Consider the following 22,674-nt stretch of genomic DNA (forward strand, 5'->3'; position numbering starts at 1 on the left):
AAGTCATACATTTATCATGGCTATATACTTGGTGGTCATTTTATCATCATCAGAAAGAAATTTAGCCTAATATAGACAGTTGGTTATCATTGAGAAGATTTAGATCTATCAGATTATCTTCTCAGGGAGGAACTGATAGTGGTTGAGCCTCAAGCTTGGGAGCAATGATATCACTAACAGATTTAGATTTTTCAGCCCTTTCTATATACCACAGGGGACAATCAATTTTCCTTCTCCTATGTGGGTACAGCCTTTCTTAACTTTTGTTGACTTTTAAACATGGTCATGTAACATAAATTTTTTTAAATATGCCAAAAGACAGTATTCTTGTTCTGGGAAATAGTATAATATTCATAGAGCTAATGAGTAACTATTGCATGTTCTCCTATTATGTCTCTTGATTAAGGTAACAGTGTCTACTCAAAAAGCACAATTGAATCTCTAAAGCCTCGCTGACATAGAAGGTACTCTAAAAATCTCATCCCTTCTGTATTACCATTGCATATAATGTCTTTTAGGAACTACTTTGAGATACCAATGACATCTTTGTTACTATATTTGTTTGAAGTGCAAATATGTGCTACTGTTTCCACTGTTCCTTGAATTCGATCTCAAGAAGGAAAATTATTTTTCTATGTTAAAAAGGGTTTCAATGTGTGATACTGTCAAAGGAATGGAGGAAAAACTTGGAAGGGAAATGTCAGAGCCCAATGGCCAAAAGGAAACAGCTAGTCACAGCCCAACCTGGATCACCACTGACTTCCTGTGCACCAGTCTGTGCAGCCATAAAGCCACAGTATGTCCAAGACAGAAATGCCACAGGGAGACTATTGCACACATCTATAATTCATTCATTTACACAACAATTGCAAACACTAGACACACAAGAAATATTTTTTAAATGAAAGAAATAGAAGAAAACAAATCTAGAAACATAACTTAAATGATTGTTGCATGTTCATGTCTGATATGTTAATAGCTTCACATCCTCACAGAAAGAAGAAAAGAAAAAGAAAGCTTGTACATAAATTTTTAAAATAACAGGATGCATAATGATAGAAATTAAATAATCTACTTGTTAAAACAGTATATTAAAGAAAAAAAAAGGCACAAAAAACCAACTACCAAAGCTGTACACAAAGCTAACAACAAATAAAGGAGCAAATAAATAAAAGGCGGTTCATTTGTAATAATTACCACGCTCATGGGTGATGACTGAGGAAGGGAAGATAGTACATTTACAGAAGTCGAAAGAAACAGAAATGGGGAGAAAGAAAGAAATTGAGGTTTTGTTTTTTTGTTTTGCTGTTTGTAAAGAAATAAAATAGAAAATGTGTTAATCAGTTTGGGCAATTATTTTTGTGTGAAAAAGAATAAACAAATCAAGCCAATCTCACAATTGAGAGATGTAACTAATTCTCACTTCAGGATGGCCACTCTTACCACATTATTTCTGATCTGGGACTCACACATGTCATTACAATCCCTATCTGGCTGACAAAGGATTGGCGACCCTGTAAAATAAGCCTGTGTGGCCTCTATTCCTTTGTGGGAGCCCTTATGAACAATGACTGAGAGTGACTAAGGGAATTGTGTTCAGAACCTATGGAACATTAGGTAATAACTGCAGGGAAAAATGCAGTTGATTTCTAATCCCCAGTCAGGAAAGTCAGACGTCAGGCAGAAAATTAATTCATTTTTAGGCACTTCACAGCTGGAAAATGCTCAGGACTTCTTTGAGGTTATAGAGGCAGGCAGGTAAGGGCCATGAGATTTGTGGCAGCTCTGATTCCCCAGAAGGGGCTCTCGGGCCAGGTATTCTAACTATTGACACACACATTAGTAACAAAGAGATTTCACTTGATATTCATTTCAGAAAACCTAAATAAATTTAGATTGCTGCTGGTGATCTTTTTTGAATATAGCTAACACAACTAAGTAACTGCATGACTAATATTTGATGATTGAACCTATATATTCTAATGCCAAGCAGAAAATTAAATCACCAGGAGCTATACAGTAGTAGCAGCATGATAATATGTATAAAAGGTTATCTTAAAATCACAGTAAGAAATAGGCAGCTAGTTCTTTTTCCTGTTGTGAGTAGAAAAATATGCAGAGATAATTAGGGACATTAGTTAACTTTAAAAAACCACAGAAAGGCAAGCAGACTACAAATGGCAGATGGGTAAATTTAGTTTTTGCAACATGATTAGTTTTATAAAAGACCCAACATTTTAAAACTAATATACTGATAAGATGACAACTCCAAACTGGTCCAAACAAACAAAAACAGTTAAACACATAGGGCCTTACTAAAACTAAATTAACTTAAAAATCAAACACAAAAGAATAAACAAATCAAAACAAAAAATACTAAAGATATTTTTTCTTCATAAATACTAAAATGAGTGTGCAGCAGTATTTCTGCTTTAAATGCACTGCATGTTAAATATTCTAGTTTATGCACACATCTACTTATAGAAAGAAAAACTCTAAGATATGTGCATCATTATTTTTGTGCACATGTAAATGAAATAATCAGAGTTACTTAAACTCAAAAATTACTCTTTAATTTCTTTCATCAAACTATTTGGATTTACAAAGATGTATGGATCTATTAGGAGGAGGATAACTGTGCTAAAAGGGAGGAGACAGTAGGAATAGTGGTGAATTGAAGGATTTCAAAGGAGTTAGAAGAGTTTAAAAGCCTGATAGTTTATTAAAGTGGATAAAGAAAGTCAAATTTCTCTAATTTGGTTCATTCACGTGCTTTACAGTTTTATACATAATTCTCTAACAATGGATCTTCATCTACTATCCAACTAGGGGTGAGGCCCACAGCAGGTCTGGAGCAAAAAGGAATTAAGGATCAATACGGAAGGTTGGGTTTTGGGTGTGAACTGTGTGATTGTCCAGTTATGAACTTTCCATTGAGTTACATGAGCATTTTGTCTATTTAAAAGTAATCTCATATCTCTCTATATTGGAAAGGTAATTGATAATGGAATCATTTCAGGAAAGAGAGGGGAATAAACGGTCCTTTTAATTAAAGTGATCAATACCTGATCCTTCCTCTGTCACCATTCCAAGTCCTTCAGCTTTGTTTTGTCGTTCAAATGCATTTAAATCGAGGACACTACAATAACAGGGAGAAAAACATTCAGAGGACTAATAGAAAATTTTCTTTCTTCAGAACAGCAAATGTCTAAAAACCATGTAAATGTGAACCAAATATTAATATACACTGAAAACATGACCCAATTCAGTGTCAACAAGCCATATTTTTCTACTGGCAGACTAGTCTTTCCACAGCACCTACACTGAAATGATCCATGCAAAAGTTAAACATCAGGTATGATTGGGCTTCAGCTTTGGGAGTAATTCTAAAGTTACCAAGCATACTGAGATACAATTATAATAATAATATTTTTCCAGGTGGAATAGCTTATTACACTAAGTATATGTCAGGTTCCTTAGTCAAATGCTGTCTGATTTTAAATACTGTAAAAAAAATAGAAAGGGATTAGCATAAACTGGTTGGTTAAGTGTCATTTATTTAGGGAAAATTAGAAGTGATCTACAAGCTCCCAAATACAACTAAACAATATTTTCTTTGTTCTCTTTAAAAATCATATACATTTGCAAGTATGCAGAATATGTTTTAATTCTCAAAAGTCCCTATTTAAGTAGAGGGGAGACTATTTTAAGACATTATTAATATTAGGCAAGCTAGTAATTAAGACCACAAGATAGAAAACAAGACATGACTTATCATCCCACCTTAACATGCACTTAATCATTAAAAATTCTTCTGTGTATAATTATTATCAATAAAGGAAAACAAATACTTTGACAGATACAACCATCAAGTAGAACCAAAGTGAGGGAAGCAACGGGCTTACCTGCACGACTGCATGAGCCCGGCCAGGCTCTGAAAGAAGCCCACATCCTTTTTCTCCTTGAGGTAGTCAAGCATTTTCTATAGTAAATATATAAACCACATGACCACTGAACACAAATTGTACTTTTTGTTAAACAAGGAAAGCATCAACAAAACCTTCTATTCTAGAATAAAGATGAAAAAAAATATTCAGTGCAGACAAGTATTACTACTGTCATCTTTACCGTGAAATAATGACAAGCTTGTCAAAGAAAGCTAGTGTATGTTTCTACATGCCGTAGTGCATAGATGTGGCTTGGAACATGAGAGGTGCTTCATGTAAATATCATAAGCATCATAAATATCATAGTTATGATATTTATTAATATATTTAGTAAGTTTAATATTTAGTAAGTTTAATGTGATTAAAATGATCACATTTATTAATTACTCTTAATTCACTTCTAGTTGTGCCTTAAATATTTGGAAATTCAAATATTTAGTTCAAGTTTAATGGGAAGAAGGTCCACCTGGATGCAATTCAGATTTTCACACAAAAGTGAGTTTTTAAACATCATTGCACTCCAAGAGTTATTGCTACCACATGCTAATGTTATAGATAGAAATTTAGTTTTCATTACCATAGCCTCTAACCCTAAGAAATGGTAGGAATCATTTGACTATTAAATTTTTCTCCTCTGTTCTCAGGATGATGTTGATTCTGTGGTCAAAATTTCAATTAAACGCACATATAAAAGTCACTGATGCAATGCATGGTTCCATCTTCTCAGCTCACTGTTACAGAGCATGTGAAACAGGTACTGAGAGTGCGGATAAAATGTGTTGGAGGTTTCAAATAAGAAGTATATTCAAGAAGATAACATGAGAGAAAGCACAGCAAAAGGTTTGTGAAAATAAAGATAGTGCTCTTCTTCACGTCTTGAATAGAGGAGAATAATTCCCATTATGAGTACTGTCTAAATAGGGCTTAGCTAAAAAGTCAAAATTTTGGTAAATATATTTTCAGAAATCAGAATCAAAGGCAATATAAAATTAAATATGTAAAGGTGGCACACACACAGACACACACATATAGTATACATAGGTATATCTGTGTGTGTACACACACGTATGCATACACTTACACATGCATGATCTACATATACACACAATTATGTACACAGAGATACACAAAAATAGCTATTGGATGGGACGTGATAACTTATTTGTCTCATAAAACATGAAGCATTTATTTCACTGTCCTTTTAAAACAAAAGGAATATGGCTTAGAGGGTAGAAGGGATGTGGTAGAATATATATTTGAAGGTTTAAAAAAAAGAAAATATCTATATAGGTAATGAGTATATATATATATTACATGATCTCTCAAGGCCCCTTTCCACTCCAAGGATTTCTGAATACACACTAAACAAGTAAGGTCTACTCAATTAAGACAAAAGGCAAGGGAAATTATTTTTTGACAGGTAATTTATAAATCGTTTTTCCTTTTTATTTTTTTTGGTCATGTAGTCATTTACTATGGACATCAAAAAAGGATACCTGTAAATTCAGTGGGAAGAAAGGACATCTTTATTTTCACCAACTTCTAATTGAAACTTGATATTCCTTTCCAGTAGAACTCTCAGCAACAAACAAGGAGGATTAGCAGTAACTATGATTTTGTCATCAATAGAAATTCCAGGTATTTTCATATCACATTACAGTTGTTGTAGCTATTTAAAAATATTTACACTGATCATTTATTTCTACTCAATAATTGTTAGAGTGAGTACTAGATGTTTTATCTAGGGAGTTCATAAAGAAATACATATTACTTTATCAAAAACCTGCTTATATTATTTGGTAACTGTATTTGCCTTCTTTTGTAAACCCAGGCAATTTCACTCTATGCATTTATAAACATTACATGGAGAGGTGTCCAGGGTCTTTAAAAAGAAAAAGCTAACACTGGCTTACATTATGTCTGTGTATTCTTCTAGTCCTAAAATGTAAAAAAATATATATATATTTACAGAAAAAGTACACAATTTGAGGAAAAATGTAAAGATGGATTTTTTGGCACTTCTGGGTTGCTGTATAACCTAGCCCTAAACTTCACCAACCCAAAAGAAGCCTTCACATTTTCTCTGCTTTTCTTTTCTTAGACTCAAAGATCTAATAGAGCATATTAATAGTGTTGACCCACTGAGGTGATTCTCAGGTTCACAGTCATGTGAAGTCAAACTTTCTAAGATTTTCGTCAGCCTTCCTGTCCTTTTATCAGGGTAGCCCTTTATCTGCCTTGCTAAACTTGCTCAGGAAAGAGTGGTGATTAGTTTCATGTTCATAACTTGTTCTTTCTTATGTGGAATTTAAGATACAAACATATGAGACAGAATTAAGTTTTAGAGTAACACAATCTGCTCCTTAAATTGTGTTTTATTTTGAAGTTTTTCCATTAGCATAGACATTCTTTCTGAGCTTGGGGCCACACTGTGGGGCCACACACTCTAGAAGGGTCCAATGCACAGCCTGTATTGGTCTGCTTCTGACAGGTTTTTAAGTCACTCAAATATTCATTCCAACAAACTCATAGCTTTTGGCCTTTAATTGGGTATAAAGATTGCATCCTTTATTGTAACTGGCTGACGTTATTAAAATCCCAGCCCAGATCATGTTTTATTTGCAAACAGAACATAGTTACAGAACTTGGTTGGGAAGTGATTTTTCTCATGTCTCACAAGACTAGAGAGAATTACAACTGAAAAAATTGTTAACAGTGCATTCTGTTTACATATTAACCTGGAAGCAGATTTCTTAATATATAACAAAATCCTAAGAATTAATATTATAGGAGGTATAACATTGTAAAACATGTAACCAAACTGGACTTTCTAGGTAAGAATATTTATTTTTTTGCTATTAAAGCAAACCAGCTGATTTATGATGACTTATTCACATGAAATGCAGCATTGCAAATGATGACACTGTATTCACATGACTTCAAACTTCTAAAGAGAGTTAGTGCTCCACATGGGTGTTTAGTGTACTACCTCAAGGATATTTGAATAGTGGAACAAGATGACCATAAAATAAAGGCATATTTCATGTAGAAAATGAAAACTTTTACAATAGCTCTTTCAGAATGACTAACATAGTTCAACAGGATAACTATATAGTCCATTTGATTGAAAAGTAGATTATGTGAATGGCTTAAAAACATTACCTGCTGTACTGTAGAGTTCCCACCATTCAAGATGGCAATTCCAAGTTTCAAAGTAGCAGCTACCATTGGTCCAGTTTCACCTTAAAAATGTAAAACACTGCATACATCATTTCACCTGCTACATTATAACCTATTCTATCTCAAAATGAGCACCTTAAAAGTTACTATTCCCCTACAAATCTGTATAATAGTGGAGGTGGACAGACTGACTGACTATAGCAAAAACTAGTAAGAGAGTAATAATAATGTATATTTTGCTATCAATATTTTTACTAAATTCTATGTAATATTTCCAAGAATTAAAAGTCTACAAGAACAAAGAAAAACAGAAGAGGAAAAATAACTGATTTTGAAATACTGATACCTAAATTATTAAGATTCACCACTGAACATATATGCTAAATAATTTTGAGGTCAAAATGAGATATTTAGATTTTCTTTAAGGTAAATTTCTCTCCACCTCCCTCCTCTACAACATTATGTTTGAACAACTTTTATCACTTTCATTTCAATGTTTTTATCTTAATATGTTTATAGTCTTTATTAGGATGACTAGTCACAATTTAAGTTACTCAAATAATAATGACAGATTTTAAGTCCAACTAATTTTCTATTATTTTGTATATTGTATTTTATTTTCTGTTATTCCTCTCCACATATCTTAGAAATAGAAAAAATACTCATATTTGGGAGAAGGGTACTTAATAACAAGGTATGCCACAATTATTTTTCCATTCAGTTACAAATTATAGTAAAAATATTTTCACAAACAAGATATTACTAATACAAGAAAAAATCTTAAATGCTTGGCTACTGAAAACTATACTAGTACTTTAATTGTTAAAAAGGACTCACTTAAAAAAGTCCAAACATTTATATCAAGGGTCTGCAAACTCTGACCTGAGGGCCAAGTCCCATTTGTCACCTGTGCTTGTAAATAAAGTTTTATTGGAACACAACCACACCACTTGTTTATGTATTGCCTCTATCTGCTTTCATGTTACTATGGAAGAGCTGAAGAGTTGCAACAGAGACCCAGTGGCCTGCAAAGCTAAAAATATTCACTGTCTGGTGTCTCACAGAAAATGGTTACCCATCCCTGATTTATATGATCAGCTTGTTAGAGTTGTATCATAGTATAACTCCCAAAATTTATTGAACAGAAATAACAAATCTTTTGATAAGACTGAAAATAAAATCAACCTTGGACTTGGTAAAGGAGACCTCACATCTGTGAAGTCACCTGACCTAGTGATGAACAAGAAATTCAGGGACTAAATACATCAGGAGAAGATAAAGGGACTCCTAAGGAGGAAATCTGGAGAATGAACATTGCCGAGGTAGAGTAACGAAGCTCTCACCTTTGCTGGCACTAATGGTCTGGAGAACCATCTCAGCAGCACCGCGGTCGTGGAGCCTGGCTTGTTGGTAGAGAAGCTTTTGCTTTTCCATTTCCTTTTCCTGAACACAAACCCCAGCCGTTTATGTTGTGGTGATCATTAAGCATAGCAGCTTTCTATAAACCATATTTTTAGTCATCTCTTCATGTATGGGCTCTATGACAACATTATGGACCATTTCAACACCAACAATATAATTAAACAGGTATTAACATATTCAACTCTTGGTTTTCCCCTTTATCTTTTTCTTGATATACTTTTGGTACTGGTTTATCAGGATGGATTTTTGCAATTTTGATGATTTGGTTAGTCCAAAGCCTGTATCATAGTTTCGAAGTACTGTACTTCATCATTGAAACTTGCACTTTCTGTATTATACATTTGTGCATAAGTTTGTCACATTTTGAATAATCACCCATGTCAAGGCCATAACTTGATACTGCTCAGCAAATGGCTCGAGTGGCAGGTTATCACTGAATGACAGAAAAATGTTAACTGAGATGTGTTGGAGTTTAAGCGAAATTGAAAGCTGATATGAATAAACAGGTAGTCTTCAACTAAGTAGTGGACTTAGGATACAGCTCTCCCCAGTCCCCCCTGCAAACAATAAAGAAGCAATGTGCCTTTATATTTTGTATTATCTGGTAGTAACAAACAATACTCATGGTACTGCTAGAGCAATGGCTGGAGTTTGTTCTTTTCCATGTAAACTACTACTGAAAACATAAAGAAGAAATATAAATAAAATATAAAGGCACAGCAAGGTCAAGACTGGCAGGATCATTCACTTGAGCTATCCACTTCACTGGAGAATTGAGACGAAACTAAGCAGTATAAGTTGCAGAATGAAAGTTGCATAGAGCCCTATGACAGCGAGTCCATCAAATGGTGTGGTAGAGAAGCTTAGTCAATGGGACATGAAACAGTCAATTAGTATCATGTCCATAAACACAACGGCCAAAACATATATGACCTAAGAGCAGGAAGAGCTGCAGCAGAAGTAGCCAGAGTGACAGCTTTGCTGCCATAAACTTTCCATCCAAAGTACGGAAAATAGACACTGGAAGATGGAAGAGGTTTAAAAAATGAAGGCTTGCTAGTTACAGAATATGAAAAATAAAGTAAACTAAACAGAAGGGGAAAAGAAATGGGCTCAAACAAATGAAAAAAGAAACCTTTAAATCAAAAGCAACCAACACAGACATTTATGCTGTTACCAGAGAGTTCTCGCCGAGGCTGGCAAATTTGTTTCTTAAATCTTTGATAATATCGTGCTGCAAAAACAAAATTGATCAGGGTTTTTTTTAAAACTACAGTTAGAGCTCCTGTGGTTAAATTTTTATTTTTTTCTTAAATTATGTGATAGGCCTAAATGGAAGCAGAGAAAAGAAAAAAAAGGCAGCTTTGCTTTGTAAGTAGCCATGCTAACATCTAAAAGTTTTGCCTTCATGTTTAAACCTCTTCCTGTGAAGTCAAAAACAAAACGAAAACAAAACCACACAGACACACAAAAATTGTCATTACAACAGAGTTTCAGGAAAACTGAAAGAAGACCCTTTTGTCTGCTCTTCAGGTGTTGTTTAAAAAACTGGGAGCAACATTTGATTCTTCCTTTTAGACCCAACGATCTTTCACTTTCCTTGCCAGATATATACTGAACTTTATAAAGAACGTTAGCTTCCCAGCTTCACTGACTCCATTTGTGAAAGGGGTTTTTAGTAAGATAGAAGAAATTACTGGCATATGGAATGGTACTATTATTTTCATTAACTAAAATGGAGCAAGGGAGTTTGAAAGAGCAACTCTTCTACTGACCCAATAGAACACAAAAAATCATCAGGAGACATAAAGAAGATGGAAGATGACAACATGATATCCTGAGAAAATAAAAAGTAAATAAATAAAAACCCCTTTGCTCTTTGTGCTCCAAAAGTAGGTAGACCAACTGAAAGATGTGCTGGAGCAACTTGGACACTTGATTCTAAGGTCCTCGCATCCTCTTCAGTACCTGACATCACACAGGATGGACGGACACCAGGAGATCAAGAAACAGATAGGATATCAAATTGCCTTTCTTATAAAGCAAACTTCCTGAGCTTCCATAGCATCTAAATTTCAATAATATTACATATTTCAGGGGAGATGATGAGACTTATTTGAAAAAAAAAACCATTTAGCTAGGAAAAGTATACTGATCTGGAAACAGGAAAAACTATCCTTCATAAAAAACAATCATAAAAAAGGATTGACCTCTCTTTTGAATCTCTTCTTTATTAAATTGAGTTGGAAGTACTCCAAAAGATCTTTAATATTACTTCTTTCCAGTACTTTGTCCTTTGAGAACTACTTCTCAGGATGTAATTTAATCTCATTGGAAATTTTATCATAGCATAAAACAAAACAAAACAGAAGCTAAACCAGAAAGTTTTCAGGCAATAAAATGATGGATTGTGTAGAAACAAGAAACAATTCTTTAATTTCAAATTTACTGCACATTAGCTTTTGTAAGCAAACTCGAGACAGATCTTTTGAAAGTATCTTAGGGCTATAGCACCTTGAAATACCCTTTTAGAGTTCCTTTTAAAAAGAAGGGTTCCCTGCATCACCCCAGACTCTGTTTAAACTGCCGAAGGGTCTTAAACAAACATTATACCTCCTGCTTGCAGTTTAATTCTAAGTTTACAAAGGAAGGTTAAGGAAAAAAACTAAAACAGAACAAGAACATCTCCAGAATCTGAATTTTCATTTAGGTAAAAAATTCTCATTGTCAAAAACAACCAAGATTTATCAGCTGCTTTCCTAATAGGATTGTTATGAGTCTTTTCAAGATCAAGGGTGGGCATAAATCAGACTCATGATCAAATAGCAGGCATCGCATGGAGTTTTTCAACATCATGATTTGCTTTTAGATACCTGAAGTTTGTAATAACATTGCTAATACTCTTCTGTTTTGTCCAAGAGTACCTTAAGCTTTTAGCTCTTGATGAGGAGGGGTGGCAGTGGAAAGTAAAGGCCTCAAGAAAAAAAAATCCATCCCTTCTTCAAAAACTTGCCTTACATGTGAAAAAATATTGAAATAAAAGGAACAAATTATAACCATCCTTTGCTTTTTGATGGAGAAAATAATTTATCCCCATAATGGACATGAAAAATACTTTAGCCAGGACAGCTTTGATGACAGCAAAGAAATTCACATCATTTCTGAAGTATCTTACTCAGTTATAGGAGTACTGGGGGCAGTGTGCACTTCACACGCTGAGGCTACCAAATCTACAGTCTGTGCACAAGGCCAAATGGGTCCAGTTGGCTTGCTTGTTGTCTTTGCATTTCCAAGCCTCCAGCAACTGCAGAAAAGGTTTTCATAATGTTTTCCTCTTAAACTTTATATGGTAGCTGGTTGTAACATAAGTGAACAGGAGCTGAACTCTTCTAAAAAGTACTTCCCATACTTCAGTAATGTTGTAAATCAACATTAAGTATTCTCATTTGCCATTTTAAGGGTAGCCATTGACCTACAAGGTGATTTTGAGTCTCACTATTACAAGACAAAAAGAAGACTGAAATACTGAAGATTCAATTGGGTAACTAGAAGGACAGAGATGAAAGGCAGTGAAAAGGTACCAATAATGTGACTTACAACACAAACAGGCCAACTCAGACTAAGGAAAAACAAAAATGTAGCTAAGAGTCACACTCACACTCTCCACCTAAATCAATTTTGTTCTGTATTCTGGCATCTGAAACTGTAGACTGGCCACATTTGTGGAAAACTGACTTGCAGTACTAGGAAAACACTTTGAAGATTATATCATTTAATAATGATGGTTCCCCAAATTTTTACATTTTAAATTTAATTTTTCCAAAATTAAATAGATGTATATGGAGTTTCCTAGAAGTAAATCTTCATGAGGGGGGAACTACAGCTATTTTATTTGTCTGTCACATGTACTGTATACCCAGGACAGTTTCCTGTACATACAGATGTTCAAAAAAATGTGATGAATGAATGAATGACAGAACTAAATAAGGTGAGATCATGTAGTATGTACAAATAATCCAGAATTTAACGTGTTGTTTTCACTGGAAGCCTACAAAGCTAGTACAATGTGAAAAGTTTATTTAGTTTACTTTTAATACATGGTCAGAGAGACCCAGAATTACATACATACAAACAAATAACTTTCAAATTGTAGTTTTCAGCTCATTTAATTTTTTGTCTGTACCTTTCATGATTATCCATTCCCTTTGTTGCTGAATTATCAAATAGTATAATACTCTCCAGAATTCTACTTCTCAATCAGATGAGCATAGTTTCTAATGCACACTCTTTAACAAAAAAAGGAAGTATGCTTTTACCTAAAGCAAACTTTGTTTAAATGCCGATCAAAGTTTTACTAGTATACAATCAGAGACAACAAAAATACGGAAGCAGAGAAATGAAGTTCCTCTGATGTGCTGTAGGTTCTGAAATCCACAAGTGCTGCATAGTGCGGCTTTATAGCTACTTCTTCCTGTACCGTTTATACTCTCATTTCAGTTGGATTAGTGTTTCCCCTGGATTAAGCACTTTGGAACTAATCAATATGCTAAAGCAATAAAACCCAGCTGTGTTGAAGTAATTTTCTATTACAAGGTCCTGTTCTCAAAATATACACTAGACCACAAAAAGTTTCCTTAACAAAGTATAAAAGGAAAGGTTTAATTTAGAGTTTATCAAATTAACAAAGTTGGGTTGACTTATCCTTGGAGAGAATGTGGTGTATCCTGAGCACACTGCTGATTTAACAGCCCTCATTTACCATTTGTTTGTTTAAGTCTTAAGAGCCCTGGATATGGCCTTGAATACAGAAAGTAAGAGCTGTGCAGTTCTACCAGTGCAGCCTGACAAAAGACAGCATAAAAACAATAAATTGATTGATGACCTCTAATAAAAAGAAGGTATGGTTTGATCATAAAGATGCCAGAATAGAGGGAAAGAGAAAAATGAGGATTTTATCACAGAATGAATTTTGAGATTTCACAATTCTAATAGTTCTAGTGTGTATAATTCTAAGTTTTCTGAAATAGTTATTGATGCTACCCCAGATCAATTTGAGAAACAGCTATGCTCATTAAGTACTGGATGCTGTCTCAAATTGCCTGCCAGATGTTCCCTGCTTAGCTGAGAGAAGCATTTTTTTTTTGGAGACTGTTAAGGATACACTGTCCTGCCACTCTTCCAGACACTTGGGACTTATCCAATGCTAAGCCGCCCTCAGGTGCATACCTGGACTTCATTGTATAAGTTCTCAAATATTGACTAGAATTGCTGAAGACCTTTTTTCATTATATCAAACATTCTCTTCAAAAGAAAAACAAACCCAGGAGAAAGAAGTGTTTCAGGATTTTTGTTTCTCCCAAAGAAGAAGACAGTCTTTATTTTATTGATAAACTATTAAATTTATGTGACTCCTAGGAAGCTTGGACTCAGTTAAGTGTGACAACCTGCAGAGGATTAGCAAGACTCTGTAGCATAGGTCTCTGGATGAAATTCATTTTTGGAAGGCTCCACTTTGTCTTTCTAAACACTTTCAGTCCCTCAACATTTATTTCATCATCTAATCGTATTATGATTAATTGTGTGATATTTTAATTTTTCTAACATTCTTGCTAATTTTTCCCACTTCATCTATTTCACCCATTCCCCCCTCCCATATGGCCACAACCACTCTGTTCTCTGAGTTTACGAGTCTATTTCTGTTATTTTTAAATTTATTTATTTATTTATATTTTTTTGAAGAACATTATGTTTACTAGGCTCTCCCCTACCCCAAATCCACCCCACAAACCCCATTACAGTCACTGTCCATCAGCATAGTAAGATGTTGTAGAATCACTACTTGTCTTCTCTGTGTTGCAAAGCCCTCCCCTTTCCCCCATCCTCCACATTATACATGCTAATCATAATACCCCCTTTCTTCTTCCCCACCCTTATCCCTCCCTACCCTCCCATTCTCCTCAGTCTCTTTTCCTTTGGTAACTGTTAGTCCATTCTTGGCTTCTGTGATTCTGCTGCTGTTTTGTTCCTTCGCTTTTTCTTTTGTTCTTAATACTCCACAGATGAGTGAAATCTTTTGGTATTTGTTTTTCTCTGCTTGGCCTATTTCACTGAGCATAATACCCTCTAGTTCCATCCATGTTGTTGCAAATTGTAGGATTTATTTTCTTCTTATGGCTGAATAATATTCCATTGTGTACATGTACCACATCTTCTTTATCCATTCATCTACTGATGGAAACTTATGTTACTTCCATTTCTTGGCTATTGTAAATAGTGCTGCGATAAACATAGGGGTGCATCTGTCTTTTTCAAACTGGAGTGCTGCATCCTTAGGGTAAAATCCTAGAAGTGGAATTCCTGGGTCAAATGGTAAGTTTATTTTGAGCATTTTGAGGAACCTCCATATTGCTTTCCACAATGGCTGAACTAATTTACATTCTCACCAGCAGTGTAGGAGGGTTCCCCTTTCTCTGCAACCTCGCCAACATATGTTGTTGTTTGTCTTTTGGATGGTGGCCATCCTTACTGGTGTGAGGTGATATCTCATTGTAGTTTTAATTTGCATTTCTCTGATAACAAGCGATGTGGAGCATCTTTTCATGTGTCTGTTGGCCATCTGAATTTCTTCTTTGGAGAACAGTCTGTTCAGCTCCTTTGCCCATTTTTTAATTGGATTATTTGCTTTTTGTTTGTTGAGGAGCATAAGCTCTTTATATATTTTGGATGTCAAGCCTTTAACGGATCTGTCATTTACGAAAATATTCTCCCATACTGTAGGGTAACTTTTTGTTCTATTGATGGTGTCCTTTGCTGTACAGAAGATTTTCAGCTTGATATAGTCCCACTTGTTCATTTTTGCTTTTGTTTTCCTTGCCCGGGGAGATATATTCATGAAGAAGTCACTAATTTTCACATCCAAGAGATTTTTGCCTATGTTTTTTTCTAAGAGTTTTATGGTTTCATGACTTACATTCAGGTCTTTGATCCATGTTGAACTTACTTTTGTGTATGGGGTTAGACAGTGATCCAGTTTCATTCTCTTACATGTAGCTGTCCAGTTTTGCCAACACCAGCTATTGAAGAGACTGTCATTTCCCCATTGTATGTCCATGGCTCCTTTATAGAATATTAATTGACCATATATGTTTGGGTTAATGTCTGGAGTTTCTAATCTGTTCCACTGGTCTGTGGCTCTGTTCTTGTGCCAATACCAAATTGTCTTGATTACTATGGCTTTGAAGTAGAGCTTGAATTTGGGGGGTGAGATCCCCCCCACTTTATTCTTCTTTCTCAGAATTGCTTTGGCTATTTGGGGTCTTTTGTTTTTCCATATGAATTTTTGAATTATTTGTTCCAGTTCATTGAAGAATGTTGCTGGTAGTTTCATAGGGATTGCATCAAATCTGTATATTGCTTTGGGCAGGATGGCCATTTTGATGATATTAATTCTTCCTAGCCAAGAGCATAGGATGAGTTTCCATATGTTAGTGTCCTCTTTAACTTCTCTTAAGAGTGTCTTATAGTTTTCAGGGTATAGGTCTTTCACTTTTTTGGTTAGGGTTATTCCTAGGCATTTTATTCTTTTTGAGGCAATTGTGAATGGAATTGTTTTCCTGATTTCTCTTTCTATTGGCTCATTGTTAGTGTATAGGAAAGCCACAGATTTCTGTGTGTTAATTTTGTATCCTGCAACTTTGCTGTGTTCCGATATCAGTTCTAGTAGTTTTGCAGTGGAGTCTTTAGGGTTTTTTATGTATAATATCATGTCATCTGCAAATAGTGACAGTTTAACTTCTTCTTTACCAATCTGGATTCCTTGTATTTCTTTGTTTTGACTCATAGCTGTGGCTAGGACCTCCAGTACTATGTTAAATAACAGTGGGGTGAATGGGCATCCCTGTCTTGTTCCCGATCTCAGAGGAAAAGCTTTCAGCTTCTCGCTCTTCAGTATGATGTTGGCTGTGGGTTTATCATAAATGGACTTTATTATGTTGAGGTACTTGCCCTCTATACCCATTTTGCTGAGAGTTTTTATCATGAATGGATGTTGAATTTTGTCAAATGCTTTTTCAGCATCTATGGAGATGATCATGTGGTTTTTGTCTTTCTTTTTGTTGATGTGGTGGATGATTTGATGGATTTTCGAATGTTGTACCATCCTTGCATCCCTGGGATGAATCCCACTTGGTCGTGGTGTATGATCCTTTTGATATATTTTTGAATTCGGTTTGCTAATATTTTGTTGAGTATTTTTGCATCTACATTCACCAGGGATATTGGTCTGTAATTTTTTTTGGTGGGGTATTTGCCTGGTTTTGGTATAATGGTGATGTTGGCTTCATAGAATGAGTTTGGGAGTATTCCCTCCTCTTCTATTTTTCAGAAAACTTTAAGGAGAATGGGTATTATGTCTTCCCCGTATGTCTGATAAAATTCCGAGTTAAATCCATCTGGCCCAGGGGTTTTTTCCTTGGGTAGTTTTTTGATTACCCCTTCAATTTCTTTGCTGGTAATTGGTTTGTTTAGATTTTGTGTTTCTTCCTTGGTCAGTCTTGGAAGGTTGTATTTTTCTAGGAAGTTGTCCATTTCTTCTAGGTTTTCCAGCTTCTTAGCATATAGGTTTTCATAGTAGTCTTTAATAATTCTTTGTATTTCTGTTGGGTCCATCGTGATGTTTCCTTTCTCATTTCTGATTCTGTTGATGTGTGGTGATTCTATTTTTCTCTTAATAAGTCTGGCTAGAGGCTTATCTATTTTGTTTATTTTCTCAAAGAACCAGCTCTTGGTTTCATTGATTTTTTTCTATTGTTTTATTCTTCTCAATTTTGTTTGTTTCTTCTCTGATCTTTATTATGTCCCTCCTTCTGCTGACTTTAGGCCTCATTTGTTCTTCTTTTTCCAATTTTGATAACTGTGATGTTAGACCACTCATTTGGGTTTGTTCTTCCTTCTTTAAATGTGCCTGGACTGCTATGTACTTTCCTCTTAAGACTGCTTTCACTGCATCCCACAGAAGTTGGGGCTTTGTGTTGTTGTCATTTATTTCCATGTATTGCTGGATCTCCATTTTAATTTGGTCATTGATCCATTGACTATTTAGAAACATGTTGTTAAGCCTCCATGTGTTTGTGAGCCTTTTTGCTTTCTTGGTACAATTTATTTCTAGTTTTATACCTTTGTGGTCTGAAAAGTTGGTTGGTAGGATTTCAATCTTTTTGAATTTACTGAGGCTCTTTTTGTGGCCTAGCATGTGGTCTATTCTGGAGAATGTTCCATGTACACTTGAGAAGAATGTGTATCCTGTTGCTTTTGAGTGTAGAGTTCTATAGATGTCTATTAGGTACCTCTGTTGTAGTGTGTTGTTCAGTGCCTCTGTGTCCTTACTTGTTTTCTGTCTGGTGGATCTGTCCTTTGGAGTGACTAGTGTGTTGAAGTCTCCTAAAATGAATGCACTGCAGTCTATTTCCTCCTTTAGTTCTGTTAGTATTTGTTTCACATGTGCTGGTGCTCCTGTGTTGGGTGCATATATATTTATAATGGTTATATCCTCTTGTTGGACTGAGCCCTTTATCATTATGTAATATCCTTCTTTATCTCTTGTTACTTTCTTTGTTTTGAAGTCTATTTTGTCTGATACTAGTACTGCAACTCCTGCTTTTTTCTCCCTATTGTTTGCATGAAATATCTTTTTCCATCCCTTGACTTTTAGTCTGTGCATGACTTTGGGTTTGAGGTGAGTCTCTTGTAAGCAGCACATAGATGGGTCTTGTTTTTTTATCCATTCAGTGACTCTATGTCTTTTGATTGGTGCATTTGGTCCATTTACATTTAGGGTGATTATCGATAGGTATGTACTTACTGCCATTTCAGGCTTTAGAATTGTGGTTACCAAAGGTTCCAGGTTATTTTCCTTACTATCTAAGAGTCTAACTTAACTCACTTAGTATGCTGTTACAAACACAATCAAAAGGTTGTTTTCTATTTCGACTCCTTTTTCTTCCTCCTTCATTCTTTATATATTAGGTATCAGATTCTATACTTTTTCTCTATCCCTTGATTGGTTTTGGGGATAGTCAATTTAATTTTGCATTTGCCTCGCAATCAACTGCTCCGCCCTCCCTACCATGATTTTACTACCTCTGGTGACAGCTATCCAACCCTAGGAACACTTCCATCTATAGCAGTCCCTCCAAAATAGACTGCAGAGATGGTTTGTGGGAGGTAAACTCTATCAGCTTTTGCTTATCTGGAAATTGTTTAATCCCTCCTTCAAATTTAAGTGATAATCTTGCCAGATAAAGTAATCTTGCTTCCAGGCCCTTCTGCTTCATGGCATTAAATACATCATGCCACTCCCTTCTGGCCTGTAAGATTTCTTCTGAGAAGTCTGTTGTTAGTCTGATGGGCTTTCCTTTGTGTGTGATCTTATTTCTGCCTCTGGCTGCTTTTAACAGTCTGTCTTTATCCTTGATCTTTCCCATTTTAATTACTATGTGTCTTGGTGTTGTCTTCCCTTGGGTCCCTTGTGTAGGGGGATCTGTGGATCTCAATGGCCTGAGAGACTATCTCCTTCCCCAGATTGGGGAAGTTTTCAGCAACTACCTCCTCTAGGACACTTTCTATCCCTTTTTGTCTCTTCTTCTTCTGGTATCCCGATAATCTCCATATTGTTCTGCTTGGATTGGTCACACAGTTCTCTCAATATTCTTTCATTTTTAGAGATCCTTTTTTCTCTCTGTGCCTCAGCTTCTTTGTGTTCCTCTTCTCTAGTTTCTGTTTCATTTATTGTCTCCTCCTCCGTATCCAACCTGCTTTTAATACCCTCCATCTTGTTCTTTAACGATTGGATCTCGGACCTGAATTCATTCCTGAGTTCTTGGATGTCTTTTCGTACCTCCATTAGGGTGTTGATTATTTTTATTTTGAACTCCCTTTCAGGAAGAGTCAAGGTCCATATCATTTAAATCTTCCTCAGGAGTTGCATTAACAATTTTACTCTGGACAAGGTTCCTTTGGTGTTTCATGTTTGTATATGGTGCCCTCTGGTGTCCAGAAACTCTACTCTGGAGCTGTTGAGCCCCTGAAGCAATGTTGGGGGTCACAGGGGAGCAGTCCTGGTGCCTGGGGGTAGGAAAGAGCTGTTCCCCGCCTCCTGGCTCCTGTGCCTGTCTCCACTGCCTGAGCCAGTGGGCCGGTCACACAGGTATAAGTTTTTGTCCCAGAGCAGCCAGATATGGATCCCTGTTTTCCACAAGCAGCCAGAATCCCAGTCTTCCCAGGAAGTCTGCCAGTATTAACTTTCCAACCCGGTAGTCATGCTAGTCTCATGAAAGCACCATGAAATGTAGGTTTGTGCTCCCAGTGCAGATTTCCGGAGCTATGTATTCAACAGTCCTAAGCCTTCCACTCCCTCCCTGCTCCGTTTCTCTTCCTCCCGCCCCTGAGCTGGGGTGGGGAAGGGGCTCAGGTCCCGCGGAGCCAGAGCTCTGGTACGTTACCCCGTTCCCTGAGGTCTGCTCTTTTCTCCCGGTGTGTGCAGTCTGATGCATCCTCTTTCCTGTTGCTCTCTCAGGATTAGTTGTACCAATTACATTTTCTCATTGTATCCCGTTTTAGGAGGAAGCCTCTGTCTCTCCTCTCATGCCACCATCTTTAACCCCTCTCTATTTCTGTTTTATTTGTTCGTTTTGTTTACTATCTTGGCTACTGTAAATAATGTGGCAATAAACATAGGGGTGCACCTATCTTTTGTGTGATTGTATTTTATTATGTTATATTTTAAATGCCAAACTAGGAAAAGGTAGAGATACATATATATGGACAGAAGATAGGCTGTTTTATATAAAACCTTTTTTATTGTGACATTCCATTCTAAAAAACATAGTTTATTTTCTTTTCCACAGATGATCAGAAGAAATGTGATGAAAATTTCCCTGCTTCTCGCAGTATTTATGCAACTTAGAAGAATTATGAAATTGCCCTGAATAATGAAAAGAACTTACTCATGAGAAGCAAATCAGACAATTTTAAAGGTAATTCTGACCTCTCAGAAAATATAGTACAAAACTTTAAGTTGAAAGGAGAAAAGGCTGGGTCTCAGAGTAATTAAAGGTGACTGTTAAAGGTCACTTAGTTGCAACTGGATGACTACCAAGGTCTCCTACCTTGTGTAATCAGTCTTGTGCTTACCATACAGTAAAAGGACTGCCCAGACTCAATTTTAGTGGGAAGGTGAGATTGATTAAATGTAATAATAACAAATATTTATAGAGCCTGTTATGTGATAGTTAATGTTCTGAGTGCCTTATATGTACTGATCAGTGTAATTGTCATCACAATCCTATGAAGTAGGTTGTGAAGTACAGCAGCCTATAATTAGACCCATTTTACAGATAGAAGATTGACACTTTAGATCACAGAATTAGAAGGTAGAGCTTGGATTCAGAAACAGGTGATTCATTCAAGTTTCTGTGCTTTTAAGGATTCTGCTGCATCCCATTTGAGGTAATAATGCAGTCAAGCATAAACTCTATCTGGAATCATTTAAAATATGATAGCACAAGAGTTCAAATAAATAGTCATGCATGTCAAAAATGCACAATTAGGTGATAAAAAGTATGTTCTGTACAGTTTGCTATTTAGGATGATATGCTCATATGCATGAATTACCATATAGAATACAAAGGACCATGTGCTCTGGGAATTTTTCTCATACCAGGACCAGTACTCTACCCTGCTTTATCCACTTCTCTCCAAGCCTTGGCAACTTGCCTTGCTTCTGAGCCAGAATGGCTCTAGAAATGACTCACACCTTTACTGTGGCTATTAAAGCTGGATTCTACCACCTCTTCCACTCATTAAAGAGACCCCACACTGATGGATATGGACAGAATGCAGTGCTTGGACACTGCAGACTGGACCCAAGCTGCCAGTGATCGTGTGGTTAATATCAGCAGGAAGTATGTAGAAATTAAGACCCTATGACCAATAAGAGATAGGAGGGGATGGGACCAGTGCTCAACCTTCTTCTCCAAGGGGTACTGTTCCACGATGTATACAGTCTCTTTATGGGGCATCCAACATGACTGACAGTTGTACAGTCAAATAGCCATGGTCAGTTCAAGAAGGCACTATGTTGTATTTGCTCTCCCTCCTTCCCTATGTCAGTTCTCACTCCCCCTCACTCTTAACTTCTCTGAGATTGCAACACCCTCAACTCCAATATAGAGTTAGCACATAATCTCTTTGCTGTTTTTTAAGGAATCAGGGCTAGACATGACGGCATTACTTGGGCCTACAGTTTCATCATACAAAGATGCTGTGGCAGATTGCAGCAGGACATGGGGACTGGAGAGCACTGGCCATCAAAATTCCTCGCCCCTGTCCCTCAATGGTTCAATAGTACAACAAGCAATGCAACACGTTAGTCCAGTTTGGGACACCATAGAGCTTCTGCAATAGGAACTAAAGATTCTGAGTTTTCCTGATAAATTATTTCAACGTTCTTGAATAACTATTTCAATGTTTATATCCATAGCTGTATCTTTAATATTTTATATTTAAGGGTTCCCTGGTAAGATTCAGGAAACCCTTCTAACTAAAGTGCTTTGATCTTATAAACAGAACAAAATAAACTGATTCAAAGATCAAATTGTGTAGCTACTGGAGAGAGTACATCTTCTCATCAATTCGTTCATGCAGAATTAACCAAAAAAATGGAATTCTATTCAAAATTAGATATTCACAGAGGCCAAACAAGAGTGTTTCTATCATTGGGTAGAGCTATTATCAGTCAGACTTTCAGACATTTTGGACCTAAACTGATTCTTCTAACTTAAGGGTACATACTTTGGAAGTTGAACTGGGTATTGGTCTGAGTATTTCAGCATGTAGGGCATCATTTTAGCTATGCCTCAAGTCTGTCTGAGGGAATACATAAGTTAGTCTCCTAAGCTTTTATTACTGCACGTCAACTCTGCCACAGGCATATTTAGTATTTGGGACACAAGAACTACTATTTAATCAATAGTACATAGTAATAGGATCTCTAGGACTCATCAAAGAATTCATCCGTTAATTGGAAATTGTGCATTTGCCAAAAGATGATGCAATTTACCCAATATTT

The 22,674-nt window shown here is 36.0% G+C and overlaps 1 protein-coding gene across 5 annotated transcripts in view; it reads right to left on the bottom strand.

Annotated features, from left to right (window-relative positions):
* RYR2 (ryanodine receptor 2) overlaps positions 1-22,674 on the bottom strand; it is an 894,209-nt gene that overhangs the window by 61,018 nt on the left and 810,517 nt on the right. For all 5 annotated transcript variants that reach the window (XM_073241246.1, XM_073241245.1, XM_073241243.1 and 2 more), the window contains 4 exons: positions 8,471-8,570; positions 7,110-7,189; positions 3,906-3,982; positions 3,066-3,139 (listed from right to left, as the gene is read on the bottom strand). In XM_073241246.1, the coding sequence (XP_073097347.1) occupies positions 3,066-3,139; positions 3,906-3,982; positions 7,110-7,189; positions 8,471-8,570 (331 nt within the window). The remainder of the gene's footprint in view (positions 1-3,065; positions 3,140-3,905; positions 3,983-7,109; positions 7,190-8,470; positions 8,571-22,674) is intronic.

The sequence above is a fragment of the Manis javanica genome, chromosome 7 (genome assembly GCF_040802235.1).
Source record: "Manis javanica isolate MJ-LG chromosome 7, MJ_LKY, whole genome shotgun sequence".
Taxonomy (NCBI): Eukaryota; Metazoa; Chordata; class Mammalia; order Pholidota; family Manidae; genus Manis; species Manis javanica.